The sequence below is a fragment of the Erythrolamprus reginae genome, chromosome 3 (assembly GCF_031021105.1).
Source record: "Erythrolamprus reginae isolate rEryReg1 chromosome 3, rEryReg1.hap1, whole genome shotgun sequence".
NCBI classification, from domain to species: domain Eukaryota; kingdom Metazoa; phylum Chordata; class Lepidosauria; order Squamata; family Dipsadidae; genus Erythrolamprus; species Erythrolamprus reginae.
In genome coordinates, this window is record NC_091952.1 from 150862501 (window position 1) to 150883879 (window position 21379).

At 40.6% G+C, this 21379-nt stretch overlaps 1 protein-coding gene across 1 annotated transcript in view; it reads right to left on the reverse strand.

The window, feature by feature from the left end:
• ADAMTS16 (ADAM metallopeptidase with thrombospondin type 1 motif 16) overlaps nt 1-21379 on the reverse strand; it is a 110122-nt gene that overhangs the window by 78974 nt on the left and 9769 nt on the right. Inside the window, exons 4-7 of the mRNA XM_070747015.1 lie at nt 8274-8547; nt 7091-7290; nt 5013-5096; nt 190-349 (exon numbers count right to left, since the gene is read on the reverse strand). Coding sequence (XP_070603116.1) covers nt 190-349; nt 5013-5096; nt 7091-7290; nt 8274-8547 — 718 coding nt within the window. The remainder of the gene's footprint in view (nt 1-189; nt 350-5012; nt 5097-7090; nt 7291-8273; nt 8548-21379) is intronic.

The following is a 21379-nucleotide window of genomic DNA, read 5'->3' on the forward strand; positions in this document are numbered from 1 at the left end:
AGTTGGAAACTGGATATCATTGTACAAACATTTTAAATGGGAATGTTGCTTTTCTCATCATCTAAGCATCAAGACTTAGATGACGGCTAGGTCTTGCAGATTGCAAGTATTTAGCACCTGCATTTGAAGATAACAATCTTGACAAAGGATCCTTGATGCATTTGTGGCCCAGTGCATGCAAAGACTTACCTAAAGTATCACAAGGCTCATTTTTCCAGGAACAAATGTCAAAGCCAGTTAGTAAAATTGCATGGTCGTGGCGGCTGCCATCCTTTCCCATCAGCCCAGACTGCCACTGACAAAAACTACTCAGGGTATGGTCAGCATGGTGATTAATCACAAGACCCGGCTGCAGACAAGTCAAACAAAGGAACGCCTCCACTCAGTTTTTTTTTTTAAATTAGAAAGTAAAAATGAGCAGGATTTTTTTTTTTTAAATACAGTTTGCAACTGAATAAAAACAGACCAACACTTTGGGGCAAGATTTGAGAAACAACAGAACACCAATATTTTTATTCTATGAAAGCAGCTTAGACAAAATAAATTGATATTTTGGTCTTTGCAAAATCAACCTGACATTTTTACGAACTTCAAAGACCTATTGTTAATGTAAACTCATTAGATAGGGTTGTATTGCCTAATGCAACTCACCAGCCAAGGCCAGGTAATCCATCACAGCCTTCATACAGGAGTTCTTTCTAGGACTGGAAACCAATGTATTTATCAAGCCCTTAGCAAAGCACCAGACTTGCCTAGCAAAAATATTTGGCTTGGATGCACCCAGATTGGTAGGCCTGGTTTGCATCCTGCCAAGTGATCAATAAATAATGAGCATTAGTTATTATTGCACAAACTCTCTTCAGCTGATTCATTAACTGTCTTTTATGGCTTATCCAATGGGTCAATATGGCACCTTGGAACACAGAATATTGTATTTGTTGTTTTCTCTTTCTGAAATTGCAAATTAGCAACAGAGTTTCTCACTAGAAACAGAGGAACCAAACTATAGAGTACTGTTTTGAAATCTCAGCTATTTACTTTCACCAAATGATGCAATTAATAAGGAAAGGAAGAGGAAAGAAGTCTGCAGATTTTACTCCATTGATTATTGCTGACTCGAGGACAGGGGTCTCCAACTTGGCAACTTTAAGATTTGTGGACTTTAATTGCCAAAATTCAGCCAGCTTTGTTAAGAAACCAGGTATGTCCATTTGATTAGGATATCACCCTTCACAGGTGATGGCTGACTATGGTATGTAAAGTCATCCAAGTTTGACTCTGGAAGAAAAACATACTGGATTTAATATTATCTCTTCTATTTTATCTTTGCTGCTGTTCTGTATACCTAAATACCTAAAATATCTGTGATCAGGAGAGAAGAGTATTGAATGCAGAGAGGATATATGAAGCCATTTTCATCATCTTCTCTAATATTGAAGCAAGATGACTGGCTAATTGTAGAAGAAGTGAAGTGAATTTTGTTTTATCTAGGAATTTTGTTCAAATATCTTGGAAAGCATTATTGCATAAATGGGGTTCATGTCTGCACTTACGAACAAGTTATAAGAAAGAAGAGAAGGGTTAATTAACTTTAACTTAGAATGATGATAATAATAATAATAATAATAATAATAATAATAATAATAATAATAATTCTGGACATGAATTTTATTGATATTTTTGTACCCATTCAAGCCCTTGATACATACTATGAAATAAGCTTTTTGAAAAACATGATGATATATGTGTTTCAGTCGCTATCAGCTCCTAAAAGTTGGCCATAGCTACTGCTAGATCTTGTTTACAATATTAGCAAAATGTAATTTATACAGCAAAATCAGTTGCTTCCCAAATGTGTCAACTACCAAAGGATCAAGCCCAAAATGTATGGTTTCTGAGCATTAGATTTAAGCATGGAAACTGCATTATAAATTAATCCAGAAGACACACCTCACTTTAACAAAAAATGTCAAAAAAAGATCTTTAATGTCTTTACAGGGAGGGAGATAGACAAATCTCTGAAGAGATTATCATATTATAGCTGTCTATTACTTTCTCTTAGAATAGCACAAAGGGAAAAAATAGGAAAAAACAATGGGAAAGATTTGCCAAAGGCATTTTCCTATGTACAATTCCAAGTGATTAATCAATTTAAAACTAAACTGTAAAATATAATTAGTTTTGAACTATAACTTTGTTCCCATTTGCTAGCTAATATTTAGCTCCTTGTGTTCTGTTTATATGATCAATAGCACACATATGTGGTTATGGATAGTCTCAAAAGCAACAGAATAGCAAGCAAAAGATTTAGAGGAGTAGCACTTCCAAACCAGAGATATAAAGGAAAATTATGTCACAGGTGTAAGATCAAAAGATTATTCTTCCTACTCTTTCAGGTTGGACATGGTCCAAGCATGAAAATCTAAACATTCAGTGTAATTAAGCTGTCACGTTAGGAGCCCTGATCGCTCAGCACATAAAATGAAGCATTACATTACTAATAGAGTTTTCTACTGCACAGGAGTTTGGAATCAATTCAAAAGCTTTAAAAAAAAGGAAAGAGGGAGGGAAATAATTGATGGGAAAGTAGAAAATATACCATCAACATAGTTGTAACAACTGTAGAGATGATAATCTGGAGCTTTTCTTTCATGTCTTAAGAAGGAAAGGATGGTACCTCAAACTAACACATTTAATTGCCTTCAAGTATTTCATTGGATACTCCAGAAATGCAACCCAGGATAAAAATATTCATTAAAGACAATGGAAGAAGATAAAAAGACAACCTGGCTTTCCTTTTACTATAAAACTGGTAGTCCTAAACTTATTATTTCCTCATTAATATGAATATTTTTCCTTCATGTTTGTACCTGGCTTCATGGCTGTAATAAATTTGAAATTCCTTCATGTTTGTGATGCTACCATGGTTCTTCATGTTTCATGACAACTATAGAGCATGGCTAACAATTCTGGTTCAAACCAGTCCAGAAGTGGCAATCTCCCATAACTGAGACCGAAAGAGGCCTGAATGGTCCTTGAAAGGAAGAACTGTGAGAGAATTGAGCTAGAAGTCTTGAATCATGCAGAATGATTCAAGACTTGAATCATGCCAGAGAAGCCTATCAGTGTGAACCTTTCAGTCAACCAATTCTAAATCATAACACGATTCTATCAACTCTATGACATTACAACCTAAATTTGCATTTGTTGTCTTCTCAAGGAAACAGTCTTACTTGGTAAAATGTACATTCCCTTTCTCCAAATTATCACTCCCTTTGGATCTTGACCCCTGCCCTGGCATTCTCTGTTTCCCTCTAGCTATGCTGAATTTCAGCTGCAGCTTTTGACACTTGATACCTTGCTTGCCTGTTATTGCTTATACAAATTAACTCTTCTTTTTGCTGTGGGCTGCCCTATTCACCTCTGGCCTCGCTGGACAGTGATCTAGCTCTCTCTGAACTTCGGCTACATAGAATCTGACCTAGGCGAACCCCTGAGAGAATGGCTCATCATACAAGACACAAAGCCATACTGAGGTTTGTTTGTTCTTGGCTTGACTGGATGTGCAAATATCACACATTGTAGTTTAGCCAGAGGTGTGAATCAGCCCCTAATTATTTGTTGACCTGTGGTTAAAAATATTCTGGCTAAACACTTCTGTGAAGCAGCCAATGTGTGATGTTGTGGTCTGGCTCAGATCCTTTGAATATCATTAAGCAATTTTGCTCATAGTTCCAGACTTCTATGAGAGAAGAGCCAAGCACCTTAATTTGGTCTGTCATAATGAGATTCCTTTACCCCGAAAGCACTTAAAAAAACATCTTTTAAAAAATGACAAGCCTTGTGCTCTAGGATCCAGGCCTCTTCCTTTGCAATTGTCCATTGCTGAGAAGAATGATCTAGTGTAGCCAAGGAGTTACAATCTATGTCCATACCATACCTGATATTCTGCTTCTGATCTAAGATTACAGTACATTTAAACTCAATTGGTACAGATGATGAGACATTGAGTTTGCAGTGTCTCTGAGAACTAGGGCCAAGTTTCAATACAAAATATTCAGGATATACATTTATATAAAAAAAAGAAGACAAGTTCTTATGTTGGGAATGAGTAGTTTGAAACATGGAGAATACAACATAATTGGGGCATGAAATCAAGAAGCTCAATCCTGAACATTCTGTTTCATATGTTTATTCTCTTTAAACTTACATTTGCATAAAGATAAATACAACAGTGTACAAATACTATGATGATTAAAATAAGTTTCTCTGAAGCTGCCTTGTAGCATGCATTTTTAAAAATTGAGATTCCATACACCTGGCAGGCATCAAGCTAAGGAAAGATTGGATTATTCTTACAATGCTACTAAGATACAGGGGGTGGACAAAAAATGGAAATACCTTGCAGCTCTTCTGTGGAATCCAGATTTGTGAAGCTCCCTTCGAACAGTTTTTGTGGAAACTGGGTTCTGTACGTGTCTATTGAGCTCTGCAGTGATTTTAGGAGCTGCGGTCTTGCGATCCGCTCTAACAATTCACTTTAGTGTCCAACGGTCTCTCTCAGACAACTTCGACTTTCGACCAGACCTGTGCTTGGCTGAGGACGTTTTCCCTTCTCTTTCAAAAGCAGTCATTACTTTTGAGACATTACCTCTTGAAACGCCAAACATTCAGGCACTTTCTGTTACACTAGCACCTGCCATTCGAGCACCAACAATTTGGCCTCTTTGAAAGTCTGAGAGATCTGCCATTTCTAGAAGTTTATAACCAATTTCCTTAAATTTCTGGTAGCTTAAAAAAACATATCTTATAACAGATTTTTTTTAAAAAAACCATTAAAATATGTCAGGTTTTGATTGATTTGAACATGCTCAAACTTTTATGATGCCAAAAAGTCAAGTGTTTCCATTTTTTGTCCAACCCCTGTACTTCTGCATTCAAGAATTGAATCCAGGAGCAAGATTAAAAATCAAGATTAATTATTCTTCTTTAAAATATTGAACATACTCTACCTGCTCTTCCTCCAAAAGTATCAAGGCAACAACTGCAATGTTGATATTACCTCCAATTGTTCCATCTCTGAACAAAGCAGAAACCTGAAACATAGTTTTAAGAGATCACACTTACGATTGTTACAATATTCTCATGCGCACATGGGAAAATCCAGATGCTTGGCAACTGGTTCATATTTATGACGGTTGCAGTGTCCTGGGGTCATGTGATCATCTTTTGCAACATTTTGGCAAATCAAAGTCAATGGGAAGCCAGATTGACTTAACAACCATGTTACTAACTTAACAACTGCAATGATTCACTTAATAGCTGTGGCTAGAAAGACCAGAAATGGGGTAAAACTTACTTAACAAATGTCTCATTTAAGAACATAAATTTTGGACTCAATTATGGTCATAAATTGAGAACTATCTGTACAATGTTTGATTTTCATCCATAGCCATGATGCAGTCTTCTATTTTTTGCTTTATTTAAATTGCACAGAAAAAGTCAGACATGGGGGAATTGAGATTTTCTTTCCCCCCGGTCTATACAATTTATGCATGGTATATTTGTGTGTATGTTTGGTTTTTAATAAGGGTTTTTAGTTATTTTAAATATTAGATTTGTTATATGTTTTTTTTAATTATTGTTGTTAGCTGCCCTGAGTCTATGGAAAGGGGCGGCATACAAATCTAATAAATAAATAAATAAAAAGAGAAAAAAAATTCACGCATTTGTGTGATAGTATATTTATTGCCTGTTATTTGTTTCTTAAACATGTTTATTTGTAGTTTTACATAGTGAAAAAGGTTCAACCTTCAGTGAAAAAGGTTCACATTTCATCTCATCTCATTGAGATTATCCATACGTAATCTCCATGTTTCTACGCATTGTAAGATATTTGAGAATATGTTTGCATGCGCTTGTGTCTATTCATCTGCCCATACAGGCATCCAGAGAAGCACATTTGCCCTGAGATCACAACGGGAAACAAGATGAGTCTTTCCAGCTGAATGATAAGTGCAGCTGAAAAAACCTAAGTCCATCTCTTTTTCTGATACTCGTTTCTACGCATTAATGTTATGAAGGTCCTAGAGACATGACGCCTTCTTTGGTCAAAGTGACCCTGCAAGTTCTGCTCCAAGGATTTTCAGTGGTTTGAAGTGGCTATGCTCATTTTTTGTTTTTGGCAAAGAGTAAAATAGAAGGGGAGCTGAAATTTAAGAAAAGTCATTGTAAGAATTTTATTGTGCCACGACGAATGAGTGAGGAACAAACGAGGCATAAGTGTAAGGTTATGTACTCAAGCAAAGATGTACTATGTTAACATGCTTGCTAAATGTCACTCATATCCAAGACGTGAATGTTGTTATATCTTTATTATGTTGGACTCTATTAAAGGCAGCATAGAAATCAAATTTATGGGAACATCTCCTGCCGCATAGTTCCCTGCAACTGATTAGAGCCCACAGGGTAGGCTTTCTCCGGGTCCCATTGACTAAACCATGTCTGTCTGTTGGTGGGCCTGTGGGGGAAGGCCTTCTCTGTGGTGGCCCTGGCTCTTTGGAACCAACTATCCCCCGAGATCCACAGGGCCCCACCCTAATGGGTTTCCGAAAAGCCTTGAAAACCTGGCTTTGCAGACAGGCCTGGGGGTTGTAATAACTGACACCTGTCTATCCGGGCGAGACATGAATTGATTGGGATGTTTGGTGTATGAATGTAGTGATTATATTGTAGGGTTTTCATTATTATGAAATGTTTCTTATTATTATGGAATTAACTATTTGTTATGAAATGTTTTTTATTATTATGAAATGTTTTTTATTATTATGAAATGCTTTTTTATTATTATGAAGTATTTTAAACTGATTATATTGTTTTATAATTATTGTTGTAAGCTGCCCTGAGTCCTCAGGGAGAGGGGAGAACAAAAATTCAATTAATTAATTAATTAAATGTTTTCAGCATCACTAGAACAAAAAACTTTTGTCTGGGAGCAAGGGGAGATAGATTCTCATTGGAGGAGTCTTAGACAATTATAATACGGATTCTGTATTAATGTTCAGTAATCAATTTAAAGGAACATCCTTACCATATTAAGTACAGTTAGAACATAAGTGGTAATATTCTCATTGCCGTGGTTTTCCATCATCTTTTTGTCAACCACCACCAAAGTCTCAACATTGAACTCTTTGGTCTTATGGGTTTTCAGAAGCGACCGCTTGTTTCTCAGCAGAGGGTTATATTCATCTGGCAAGATATAGGTGTCTCCACCTGGAGGCTGAGGCATATCTGCAACAAGACAAAAGATCTTCAAATAACACTCAGTTATATAGGTGAATGACAAAATCAAACCAAGCCAACCAACCGTGTACTTATTTCTGCCCCTCGGAAGCTCTATTTTGGCCTGCAATGTGCCGGGGAAAGCCCGTGGAGGCCTGGACGAAACTTCCAAGGGGTGGATATGCACCTCAGAAGCTCCATTTTGACCTGCAATGTTCAGGACAAATGTTGCAACGCCTCTGCAGTTGTTTGTAAGGGCAAACAACTGCCATGATGCTACAAGATTCATTGTTTCGGGGTGCTTGTTGCATAACTTTGAACATTCATTAAGGGAGTGCTCATAATCCAGGGATTACTTGTACTATTGATTTAAATTGTGCATTAATTTTCCCTGGTTAAATCAACCCAACTTAAGAGTGCTTCATTTGTCTGGGTTGGGCCAAAGATGCTTAAATTGAGTATAATTTGATAGTCTGGGTTTTTTAAGGTGATTTAAACTATGTCTTCTGCCTATTGACTGGGGACTGATGGAATTTGGACCCAAAACATCTTTTACATCAGGTTATTTCCTTCTAAGATTAAAAATGGGAAAATATGCAGATGTATTCAAAAGCTAACATAAATTTCAACGGCCTAATAATAACAAATAAAATGGAAGAAATCATTAAATACATTGATTAATTGTTCCTAATTAAGGAGTTAAAGCATTAGGAGAAAAGAGTTTTGAACAGTGAATCCTAACATGATAATAAATTTACACTACAAACACTGTGATGTTAATTTGCTTGTACATTTGATATGGAACTACATTAGAGCAACCTCTCACACACCACATTATACAAAGCAGTAGCAAATGTTCAATTGAACATCATTTTTTGATTACATCTTATGTGTGAAAACATTTATTTGCTGGAAAAAACAGAACTGAATGTCAAATTGGCAGTCTTAAAATACATTAAGTAATAAACAGAGGAAAAGACAACTTTACATACATTTTTTACGCCTTCCACAAAAGTGCTGTTTTTGATGCCACTCAGAATTGTGAGATGGTTGGCTATCTTGGAAGACATAATTGTGAGCCTCCTGCTGCCTCTCAGCAGTCTCAATTACCTCATTATTATCCATTACCAGTTTAGATTCAGTTGATCTCTTATACAGTACATGAGAACGATGACCAACAGGAACAGAAATGTTATGTTTAAGTGCAATATTTGGAGGTAGTGGTTTCAAAAAGTAATCTGCTTCCTGCGTCCTGATCAAGCCTGACTAGAAAAAGAGAAAAACAGTTAGGAACAAGGGCAGTAGATGCTAGCAATCCTAGAGAAAGGTCCCTTCAATTCTTTCCCCACGCTCAGCTTTCAGCTGCGCTTTTTACAATTTGCCTAAATCTCATGGTGGTTATATCCAAACCAGTATTTTCAAAGCAGAAAGCCTAGGTCTGAATATTGCTTCTTCTCTAAGCTACCTTTTCTATCTTGTCACTTGTAACAATGACTGAGTATCTTTATTCCAATGCTAATCACAATTTATACCAACACAGGTTTCAGTAACTCTGAACAGGGGTTAGATGAACAAGGTATAGTAACGTATGCAAGATATCTGCAGCATCATTTAAGCCCCAAATTCCAGTTCATTCATTGATCTTTGTACTTTGAGGATAAAGGTATGAAAGAAGTCTATCTGTATTCACCTGTATGAAGTTACAAATTTCCATGGGACAGGAAGTCTTTCATAGGCCAAAGAAGTGTAAGCTCTCATTGGGCCATTTCTTTGAATAAGTGAAGATAAGAGACAAAGTATTCACTTACTATGAATAATTTGGTGCCTAATCTTATTATAAATAGGAGAGTGGACGATGTAGTGAATAATATATTCCACTTGACTGGCACCACAAGGACAGAAACATTGTTCAACAGTGCACTTACAAATCTCCCTTCAAGTCATGCTGAATACATGCCCTGCAGGTGAACATCGATAAAGCCTTTTTCAGACACTGGGAGAGACTTCTATGATTTTTAAAGTGATATTAGCCTCTCTCTAATATGTTCTATCACAATAACTAAGTTCCCCCTACCCCAACCCAAGTGTATTTACAGTATATGTACCAAACATTTGCCCAATGGGGGATGCAGTGGGGTAGTGAAAATGGAGCTCCACCCCAGAGCACCCAATTTGCACTGAAAGATGTTGAAAGAAAATGCAGAGTGTCCTGCATAAGCCACGCCCACAGTGTAGTAGTAAAGATTTTGGTAGCCCTTCACTGGCCCAAATGTACCACCTGTCTATAACTCTTAAAGGAAGCTATGCACTGCCACATGGTCCATAAAAAACAACTGCTTTACAGTATTTATTTATTTATTAAATTTGTATGCTGCCCCTCTCTGTAGACTCGGGGCGGCTCACAACAGTAATAGAAAAACAATATACAATACAAATCTAATAATTAAAACTAAAAACCCATAATTTAAAAAACATGCACACAACATACCATACATAAACAATATAGGCCTGGGGAAGCTATCTCAGTTCCCCCATGCCTGATGGCAGAGGTGGGTTTTAAGGCAAGGCAAGGAGAGTGGGGGCAATCCTAATCTCCGGGGGGAGCTGGTTCCAGATGGTCGGGGCTGCCAGAGAAGGCTCTTCCCCTGGGTCCCGCCAGACAACATTGTTTAGTCGACGGGACCCGGAGAAGGCCAACTCTGTGGGACCTAACTGGTCGCTGGGATTTGTGTGGCAGAAGTATAGCAGATAAACACTCTTCTTATGCCCCTGTATTGTGCAAAGGATTGTTTAGGAATTAAATATGAAGCACTTCACAGGGCTATTTAAACAGTGGGAAAAGTGTAGAAATCTAGTCATTTGGCAATTTCAAAATGACACTTTAAAAATCTTATCAAAGGAAAATAGGATAATGGAATATTGAATCAGATAATATGTCTTTTGCACCACTGGCTACTATGACTTTATATTTCATAATAATAAGGTCAAGTGTTCTTTTGTCTTCTGGGTCAAACCTGTATTAGTTTTTGGAGTTTTCAAGGTTTATTTATCAGGAAAGACTCCTACTTGTTATTGTGTTGCCATAACAACTTACAAAACATCATACCTTAATATGCTGCATTATTAGCAAACACCTGGTGTGGAAACCGTAAGTAAAAGTTCCACATTCAGGGAAAGTTATGACTAGGAAGAAAAAGAAAATTGAACCTGAAACTGAAAAAATACTGTTCAAATGGAACCAAAGACCATTTGATTTCAGGAAGTACTGGATTAGTTCTTGTGACAGGATATGAGATAGCTCAGATATTTCTAGGCTTATATGTCATATAAATAGAATAGAATAGAATAGAATTTTATTGGCCAAGTGTGATTGGACACACAAGGAATTTGTCTTGGTGCACATGCTCTCAGTGTACATTAAAAAAAGATAAGAAAAAATACATAAATATTTGTCCAAAATTTAAGAAATTCATTTTTAATAGCATCAAAACTAATAATGACAAGATGGGATTGATGTACAAATATGTCTATAGACTTATTGTAAATTAACCCAAGTACAAGATTACTGGGTCACAGGATTGGTTCATGTAAATAGTAAAAATAGTTTTTCAAAATTTTTAAGGACATTTTAGAAAACTAAGGTGCTAGTTTTATAAATGAATTTATTTTCTGGTAGTACTGAAGATGAATAATTTTAAATTCATTGCTTCTTTGCTAAAACCCCAAATTGTTAGTCTTGAAACTCCTTCCTGCCCTTTTCTAGCCTTACTCCTGTTTTTGTTCATTGCCCATCTTAAGGAAGACTTCTATGGAATTCAGCAACTTTTTCTGTTCGATATGTTTCAGTTGGTCTTTATAATGATATGTTATGCTCATTTTTTAGCTTTTTCTCCCTATACTCCCTATTTCTCCCTATATTCCTCCACTTATGACTTTTCATTTGCTGAGAGTTCAAAATTAAATTGGTGCTGAAAAAAGTTACTTATAACCAGACCACTGCAGTCACAAGAACACAATTTGTCTCTGCATTTGTGACAATTGCAGTGTTGTGCTCTGACTGCCATTTGTAATCTTTCCAGTTGGTTTCTGATAAGTCATTGGTAAGTAAGATCCAATCTGGGTCAATTGCTGGAATCAGAGGTTTAGTTTTCTGAGCTGCCTGGTATATTTTAGTAGAGAGAAGTTCCCTGAGGATGAGCTCCAGCATGAGTCTGAAAACCTGAAAGACAAAACCTCTTGTCCCGATAACCAACCTAGGTTGGATTCTGCAACATTATACTGGTCCACGTATGTTTGCTTTTATTCACTGGAAAGTCATCAGGGAAGGTTGCAAATTGTGATCATGTGATGTCTTCCTTAAAGACCAGGATAATTTGCTTAATGGAACAAAAAAAGGTGAGATCACATAATGCCTCGCATAATGGCAGCACTGCTTAAAGATGATTTTTCCAGCCCCAAATATGTTTGTAAATTATGTATAAATCACTATCGATATTTTTGATACACTACACAATATTACTACTAAAATACATTAATGTATTATGTGGATGTTTCATCACAGATTCATGGACAATTCTATCCAAAATTCATTTACTCATTCACTCATTTATTAAGCTGTGAAATAGGTACAACCAGGGCCGCCGATAGGCCGGTACTACTGGGAGTGGCGTCAGGGGCCTGGCCAAATTGAAAAATGAGCCCCCCCCGGTTTTGCTGGCCGGCCTCCTGGCGCCTGCAGTAATTTATGCCCACTGAGCAGCTCGCCTCATCCGGGCCCGGGCCGGCACGAGTAGTTTGCTTTTGCACTCCAATTCCTTTTACAAGCCAATCATCCCAGTCGCTCAAAAAAAAAAGCCATTTGCAAATGTTAGTTGCGCTTGTGTTAAATTTTGTTTCTTTCCTAAGGAGCCTTCTGTGTAAAAAAATCCATTTGGTAACGAGGCTTGGGCGGCTGGGCGCTCGCCTCATCCGGGACATCCGGCATGTGGATGTTTTGATTCTTAAATGTTTCGCTTTTTAATATAATTAACTGAATTATTTCTATTAATTTGTGTTTTATATATTGTATTTTTATTGAAATGTTGTAATCCGCCCCGAGTCCATGGAGAGGGGCAGCATATGAGTCCAATGAGTAAATAAATAAAGAGCCCATTGGGTTTGAAGGGCTGAAGAATCACCGGGATGCGAGGAGGCAGAAACGTGAAGCTCATTCTCGCTCCTGGCGCGGCCCTCCCGTCGAGCCCCGCCATTTCCTGCCTTCAGCTCTCAAGCAAGGCTGCGGCCAGAGTCGTGGGCCTGTTCCGGCGCGACCCTCGTGCCTCGCATGAGAAGGGAGCCGGGCGAATGAGGCGGAATGGGGGGGGCGAAATGCCCACCCTCGTGCCGGAGGAGGCTGCCCCTGCCGAGGCAGCAGCAACAGCTGGAGGTCGGAGAAACGCCAGGGCCCCTGCCTCCCCCAGGACGGAGCGCAGCCGAGGCGCCGCAGGAGCCCTAAAGCGGCCCGCCGCCTTTGCCTCACCCATCGCCAGCAGAATTGCTCAGCTCCGGCAGGCCGACGCGCACTCTCCCCATCTCCCTGCCAGCCCACCCGGAACATTCAAAGTAAGAACGAAGGTTTTTCTTACTTTGAATGTTCCGGGCGGGCTGGCAGCAGGGGGATGGGGAGAGCACGCGTCAGCCCGCGCGCCCGACATTGAATATCACTTTTGCCAGCCTCCAGAGAACGAGAGAGAGTGAGAGCGACGACAGAAAAAGATAGAGAGAAAGTGAGAAAGAGAGAGAGAGAGAGAAATAGGGGGAGGGAAAGAGATAGCAAGAGAGAGAGAGAACGAGAGAGAGAAAGAGTGAGAGAAAGAAAACAAGAGAGAAAGAGTGTGTGAGAGAAAGCAAGAGAGAGAGAGAGAAAAAACAAGAGAGGGAAAGTGAGAAAAAGAAAGAGAAAGAGGGGGAGAGATAGAGAAATAGAGAAAGAAAGAAAGAAAGAGATGGGAGAGGAAGGAAGAGAGTGAGAGGAAGAAAGCTAGAGAAAGAGAGAGAGAGAAAGAGAAAGAAAGAGAGAGAGAGAGATGAGAGAGGAAGGAAGAGAGTGAGAGACAGGAAGAAAGCAAGATAGAGAAAGATAGAGAAAGAAAGAAAGAGAGTGGGAGAGGAAGAAAGCAAGATAGAGAAAGAGAGAGAGAGAGAGATGAAAGAGGAAGGAAGAGAGTGTGAGAGAGGAAGAAAGCAAGATAGAGAAAGAGAGAGAAGGAAAGAAAGAGATGAGAGAGGAAGGAAGAGAGTGAGAGAGGAAGAAAGCAAGATAGAGAAAGAGAGAGAGAGATATGAGAGAGGAAGGAAGAGAGTGAGAGAGAGGAAGAAAGCAAGATAGAGAAAGAGAGAGAAAGAAAGAAAGAGATGAGAGAGGAAGGAAGAGAGTGAGAGGAAGAAAGCTAGAGAAAGAGAGAGAGAGAAAGAAAGAAAGAGAGAGATAGAGATGAGAGAGGAAGGAAGAGAGTGAGAGACAGGAAGAAAGCAAGATAGAGAAAGATAAAGAAAGAAAGAGAGTGAGAGAGGAAGAAAGCAAGATAGAGAAAGAGAGAGAGATGAGAGAGGAAGGGAGTGTGAGAGAGGAAGAAAGCAAGAGAGAGAAAGAGAGAGAAGGAAAGAAAGAGATGAGAGAGGAAGGAAGAGAGTGAGAGAGGAAGAAAGCAAGATAGAGAAAGAGAGAGAGAGATATGAGAGAGGAAGGAAGAGAGTGATAGAGAGGAAGAAAGCAAGAGAGAGAAAGAGAGAGAAAGAAAGAAAGAGATGAGAGAGGAAGGAAGAGAGTGAGAGAGAGGAAGAAAGCAAGAGAGAGAAAGAGAGAGAAAGAAAGAGATGAGAGAGGAAGGAAGAGAGTGAAAGAGAGGAAGAAAGAGAGAGAGAGAAGAGTGGAAGGAAGAGAGAGAGAGAAATGATAGAAAAAAGGGGAGAAAAAAAGAGAAATGAGAAAATGATTGAGGCAGAGAATGACAGAAAAGAGAGAGAAACGGAGAGAGAAGTGACTCTTGATTTAAAGCATATGGTAAAAGCACTTAAATAATAACAGAGAAAAAAACCCAGCCCTCACCTGTCTTTATTAATAGTTTTGCTGGTTGTTTTAGTTTTAATAGTAATGGATATTGGTTTTTTAAAATTATTAATTTCTTTTAATAAAAAAGAAGGGATTGATTGATTGATTATTTATTTATTTATTTCTATGCCGCCCAGTCCCAAGTTTTTCCTTATTTCCAGATTGCATTTCTTCTTGGTGAGGTTCCGCCCATTGCTTCTTGTACTACCTTCAGGTGGCATGGAGAATAAATAGATGCCATCTGCTCTGTGGCAGCCATTTAAGGATTGGGAAACTACTATTATATTCCCCCTCAGTTTTCTATTTATTGAGCTAAACATACTCGTTCTCATAGCCCTTGTTCATAGGATTTAGCCTCTAGGCCAGGAGTGTCAAACTCAATTTCATTGAGGGCCACATCAGGGCTGTGTTTGCCCTCAGAGGGCCGGGGGAGGGCTTGCCCAGGGTGTGTGGCCATGGTGGCATGGCACGGGATTTGGGGGGGAGTAGTTTTAAAATGGCCGGGGGGGGCAGACACTTAGGCTGTATGGGGCCCCAAAATTCCTGATGGTGGCCCTGGGTACAACTAAACGTAAGTCAGTTCCTGGTGTTAGTTTTATAATTAATACAATTTGAGATGTATAAGTATTCAAATTGAGAATATAAATCCTGGGAGCACGAAATTATTTTGCTGTTTTATAATCACCAAAGAAGAGGAAACACTTGTTAAACAAATCTCCAAGAGTATGAAGGGGTGGCTAATTAACTGATTGTCCCTTTATTTTGTATCATTGTTTTTATACTTTGAAAGTGTGAAAAGTCTCAAACCACCTTGAACATTATGTTTCAATAAATAATAAGCTAAAACTTGAGCAGTTCTGAATATAAATTAGACTTTCTTTCCTGGGTGGAACCGATGGGTGGGAGTAAGGGATTTTGGTAAAAATAAATAGCATAATCCTGGCATTCTAATAAAGAGACATCATGTTATCTCATGACAAAATATATCTGTAATTAAATGAAGTCATCTCCCTATAGAACATTAAATCCACTCCACAAGTTTTTAATATTAATATACAAATACTTAATGCAGTTCATAAATACACTGAAGAATGATATGAAGGATTAGGATTTTGCGTTTTTTTAAATAAAGTGGATAATTTCAGAATATCTTCTCATCTATGCTTCTTGCACTGCCCATTTTATAATGCCATTCCTTGGGCATTCTAAAAGTAAGATGACTTAGCAAAGATAAAAAGTTTATTTTTATTATTTTAAACTTAAAATAGAAATAACTTTCTGAGACCAATTTCTTTCCTTGGCTGCCATTGGGTCAATTGATGTTATATTTTCACCAGAATTCCAAGAAACACATTCAGTGTGTTCTGCCTGGCCGTGGGCCACCCAGAAACGAAGTAATTAACCAAACACACACACTTGCAGACTTGTAAAAAGAAAGCAAAGAGGTTCTCTTTACATACAGAAAATTGCAACCCTCAGTGTCTGCCGGAGTAATGTTAGTTTATGAGTCCAACAGGTCAGAGTTAATCACTCAAGTCAGCATAGAAGCCTTTCTGGTTTACGTCAGCCACTCACGGCTTGAATGTCAGAATGTCCAAAGATATCCACAGAAAACATGAAACCACAATTCATCTGGGTTGGCACAGGAGTTCATGGCCACCATGACAGCCGTGGACCTGACTCAAGTAGTACAGGGTCCGACTCACGAGGGAGGGCACGCACCTGACATGGTATTCCTTTCCGAGCAATTGAGTAATGGTCTGAGACTAAGGGGCTTAGAAGTATTGCCTTTGTCATGGTCAGATCATTTTCTACTGCGGCTTGACTTCCTGGCTCCAATCCTCCCCTGCAGGGAGGCGGAACCAATGAAGATGTTCCGCTCCAGACGCCTGATGGACCCAGAGGGCTTTCAGATGGCGCTTGGGGTTATTCCAGAGGCACTAGTCCACAGTTCGGTGGAGTCTCTTGCGGAGGCCTGGAACAGGGCTGCGGCGGGGGCTCTTGACCGGATTGCGCCTTTGCGACCTCTCCGTGGTGTTAGACCCCTTAGAGCCCCATGGTTCAACGAGGAGCTCCGGGAGTTGAAACGCCAAAAGAGACGTCTAGAGAAGCGATGGAGGAAGAGTAGGTCTGAATCCGATCGAACACTTGTAAGAGCTTTTATTAAGACTTACAAAGTGGCGCTCAAGGCGGCAAGATGCGCGTACCATGCCGCCTTGATTGCATCAGCGGAATCCCGCCCGGCCGCTCTGTTTAGGGTGACCCGCTCCCTTCTTAACCAGGGGGGAGTTGGGGAGCCCTTGCAGAGTAGTGCCGAGGATTTTAACACGTTTTTCGCTGATAAAGTCGCTCGGATCCGGGCCGACCTCGACTCCAATTGTAAAACAGAGTCGACTGACAACGAGTCAGTCGAGGTGACTGGGGCACGTACTTGTCCACCTGTCTGGGAGGAGTTTGATCTGGTGACACCTGATGAAGTGGACAAGGCCATTGGAGCTGTGAGTTCTGCCACCTGTTTACTGGATCCGTGTCCCTCCTGGTTGGTTTCGGCCAGCAGGGAGGTGACACGGAGCTGGGCCCAGGAGATTACCAACGCTTCCTTGGGGAGGGGAGTTTTTCCATCACTCTATAAAGAAGCGCTCGTGCGCCCCCTCCTCAAGAAGCCCTCCCTGGACCCAGCCATGCTTAACAACTATCGTCCAGTCTCCAACCTTCCCTTTATGGGGAAGGTTGTCGAGAAGGTGGTGGCACTCCAGCTCCAGCGGTCCTTGGAAGAAGCCGATTATCTAGGTCCCCAGCAGTCGGGTTTCAGGCCCGGTTACAGCACGGAAACCGCTTTGGTCGCGTTGATGGATGATCTCTGGCGGGCCCGGGACAGGGGTTTATCCTCTGTCCTGGTGCTCCTTGACCTCTCAGCGGCTTTCGATACCATTGACCATGGTATCCTTCTGCGCCGGCTGGAGGGGTTGGGGGTGGGAGGCACTGTTTTTCAGTGGTTCTCCTCCTACCTCTCTGGCCGGTCGCAGTCGGTGTTAGTGGGGGGTCAGAGGTCGACTCCTAGGTTTCTCCCTTGTGGGGTGCCTCAGGGGTCGGTCCTCTCCCCCCTGCTATTCAACATCTACATGAAACCGCTGGGTGAGATCATCCAAGGACATGGGGTGAGGTATCATCAATATGCGGATGATACTCAGCTTTACATCTCCACCCCATGCCCAGTCAACGAAGCGGTGGAAGTGATGTGCCGGTGCCTGGAGGCTGTTGGGGCCTGGATGGGTGTCAACAGACTCAAGCTCAACCCGGATAAGACGGAGTGGCTGTGGGTTTTGCCTCCCAAGGACAATCCCATCTGTCCGTCCATCACCCTGGGGGGGGGATTATTGACCCCCTCAGAGAGGGTCCGCAACTTGGGCATCCTCCTCGATCCACAGCTCACATTAGAAAACCATCTCTCAGCTGTGGCGAGGGGGGCGTTTGCCCAGGTTCGCCTGGTGCACCAGTTGCGGCCCTATCTGGACCAGGACTCATTACTCACAGTCACTCATGCCCTCATCACCTCGAGGTTCGACTACTGTAATGCTCTCTACATGGGGCTACCTTTGAAAAGTGTTCGGAAACTTCAGATCGTGCAGAATGCAGCTGCGAGAGCAGTCATGGGCTTACCTAGGTATGCCCATGTTTCACCATCACTCCGCAGTCTGCATTGGCTGCCGATCAGTTTCCGGTCACAATTCAAAGTGTTGGTTATGACCTTTAAAGCCCTTCATGGCACTGGACCAGAATATCTCTGAGACCGCCTCCTGCCGCACGAATCCCAGCGACCGATTAGGTCCCACAGAGTGGGCCTTCTCCGGGTCCCGTCAACTAAACAATGTCGGTTGGCGGGCCCCAGGGGAAGAGCCTTCTCTGTGGCGGCACCGGCCCTCTGGAACCAACTCCCCCTGGAGATTAGAACTGCCCCTACTCTTCCTGCCTTCCGTAAACTCCTTAAAACCCACCTTTGCCGTCAGGCATGGGGGAACTGAAACATCTCCCCCTGGGCATGTTTAATTTATATATGGTATGCTTGTGTGTATGTCTGTTAGTATATGGGGTCTGTTTTAAATCTTTAAATATTTTAAATTTGTCAGATTATTTATTATTTGTTTCCACTTGTTGTGAGCCGCCCCGAGTCTTCGGAGAGGGGCGGCATACAAATCTAAGTAATAAATAATAAATAATAAATAAATAAAGTCTTTCTCCAAAAACTGAATGAAAAACTCCCACACCGTTAGCTGCAAAACTTCCCTTTTTTTAAGGCTGCGGCAGCGACATTAATTCTTAACACCTTGGCGTCCCAGCATTATCCTTACTAGGACATTGAGAATAGGATCGTCCATTATTTCATCCATGTCTGACTCAGATGAAACTCTGGCTGGAGATCTGACTGGCTCCATTTTCCTCTCTTCGTCTTCAACCCTTTCCTCATCCCTTTCTCCTTCTGGTTCATTGTCTGATTCCTCCTCCAGCCAGCCAGAATCAAAATCAGCTGGCCTGAAGCCAGCCACCACACAATGCAAGGAGATTTAAAGGGGTCAACATTTTTGGTTTTAAAATGAATTCATAGTTAACATAATATAATTATGAAAGAATATATGAAGCCAAAAAGGTTTCAAGAGTTGTTAACTTAATCCTATGTAGCTTCTGCTCCGGCAATCTCACACTACTAACTAGAGCATACAAAACTTTCACCAGACCAATCCTTGAATACATCCCATCTATCTGGAACCCTCACTGCATTTCAGACATAAACACTCTAGAACAGCCCTCCACTCGTAACACCCTATGCAACTAGACTTACAATCCATGATTTAGAAAGCTTAGAACTACATCACCTTAAACACGACCTAAGCATAGCCCATAAAATCATCTGCTACAATGTCCTTCCTGTCAATGACTACTTCAGCTTCAGCCACAACAACACACCAGCATATAACAGATACAAACTTGAAGTAAACCACACCAAACTCAACTGCAGGAAATATAACTGCAGTAGTTGATGCATGGGACTCACTACCAGACTGTGTAGTATCATTACCTAACCCCCAAAACTTTACCCTTAGACTATCCACTGTTGACCTCACCTGATTCCTAAGAGGTCAGTAAGGGGCGTGCATAAGTGTACCAGCATGCCTTCTGTCCCCTGTCCTAATGTTTCTCTCTTACTAGTATCATGTATATAAACATTGTTATATCTTTGTATACTACCAATACATACTTGACAAAAAGAAACAAATAAAAAATAAATAAAATCTCTGCAGAAGAATGTGAATATCATTTTTATGAAATGGAGAATTTCAATTAAATTTCAAATAGGTTGAAAACACACTAACAGAAGCTTACTAAGTAGCACAATGCTGGCACATAAGGTAAAAAATGGATATGCACGAATACTTTAGCCAACCTCTTCAATAACCATATATCAAAGTATCAAATAAAATTTTAACACAATATTCCCAAAAATATATTATTCAGTTAATTTTTCATTATTTGCTAGTCAAATGTATCAGCTGAGTCCCCGCTAGGATGCACTATTTATTTAGCCTGTGAAATAACATCATATTTGTTTGATGCTCTAGTCATCATCTGTATGTCAGGATGGTGTTCATGATTGCATCTTCAAAAACATAATACCCTTTTTATATTCATGTGATGTTAACAAGTAACAGGCAATCAATCAATGCCTTACATTGCATAGTCAAAACCACAGCTTGGTTCTTGGATGCCTCTGGTCACCAAGTAATGAAAATACATGTCTGAAATCCACCGTATAGAAAAGTGTAACTGTATGGACATGTAACCCTAACAATACTACTAACAAAATTATGCCAACAAAGAGACAGCAGGCAAAACCTTCCATCTTTCTCATCACACTTGATTACTTATTTATTATTTATTTATTTTATTTAATCAGATTTCTATGCTGCCCTTCTCTTGGGACTCAGGGCAGCATACCTGTTCATTTGGATGATTGTTCTGCAAACAGATAAAATAATTACTTTCACTATTGATTTAGAAAATTTGCAATCAACATCAAGTGAGTTACTAATACCACTCTATAAAGCCTTAGTAAGACCATATCTGGAATATTGCATCTAGCTGTGGTCATCACACTATCACACTATATGTTGAGACTCTAGAAAGCGTGTAGAGAAGAGCAACTAAGACGATTAGGAGACTGGGGACTAAAACGTACGACGAACGGTTGCAGGAATTGGGTATGGCTAATCTAGTGAAGAGAAGGACCAGGGGAGACGTGATAGCAGTGCTCCAATATTTGAGGGGCTGCCACAGAGAGGAAGGGGTCAACCTATTTTCCAAAGCACTTGAAGGCCAGACAAGGAATAATGGCTAGAAACGGAACAAGGAAAGATTCAACCTGGAAATAAGGATAATTTTTCTGACAGTGAGAGCAACCAACCAACAGAACAGCTTGCCTTCACAAGTTATGGGAGCTTCCTCACTGAAATCATTCAAGAAGAGACTGGACTGCCATTTGTCAAAAATGGTATAGGGCAGTGATGGCGGACTTTTTTTCCCCATGGGTGCTGAAAGTGTGTGTGCTATCGCGCAGGTGCGAGTGTCCACAATTCATAATCAAGGCATGTGCGAGTGCCTATAATTCAATGCCTGTGGAGGATGAAAACGCCTCCTGCTCCCCCTGGAGGCCCAATTCTGATGGGCCTCGTAGGCCCATTTCTCAACTTCTGGTGGGTCCAGTAGGCCTGTTTTTTGCCCTCCCCAGGCTCCAGAAGCTTCCCTAGAGCCTGGAAAGGGCTGAAATGCCCTCCCCCATCCCCATGGAAGCCCTCTGTAAGCTGAAAACACCCTCCCATAGCCTCCATGTGAGCTGAAAATCAACTGGCCGGCTTGCACATGCATGTTGGAGTTGAGCTAGGGCAAAAGCTTGTGTGCCAGCAGATATGGGTTCGTGTGTCACCCATGGCACCCATGCCATAGGTTTGCTGTCAC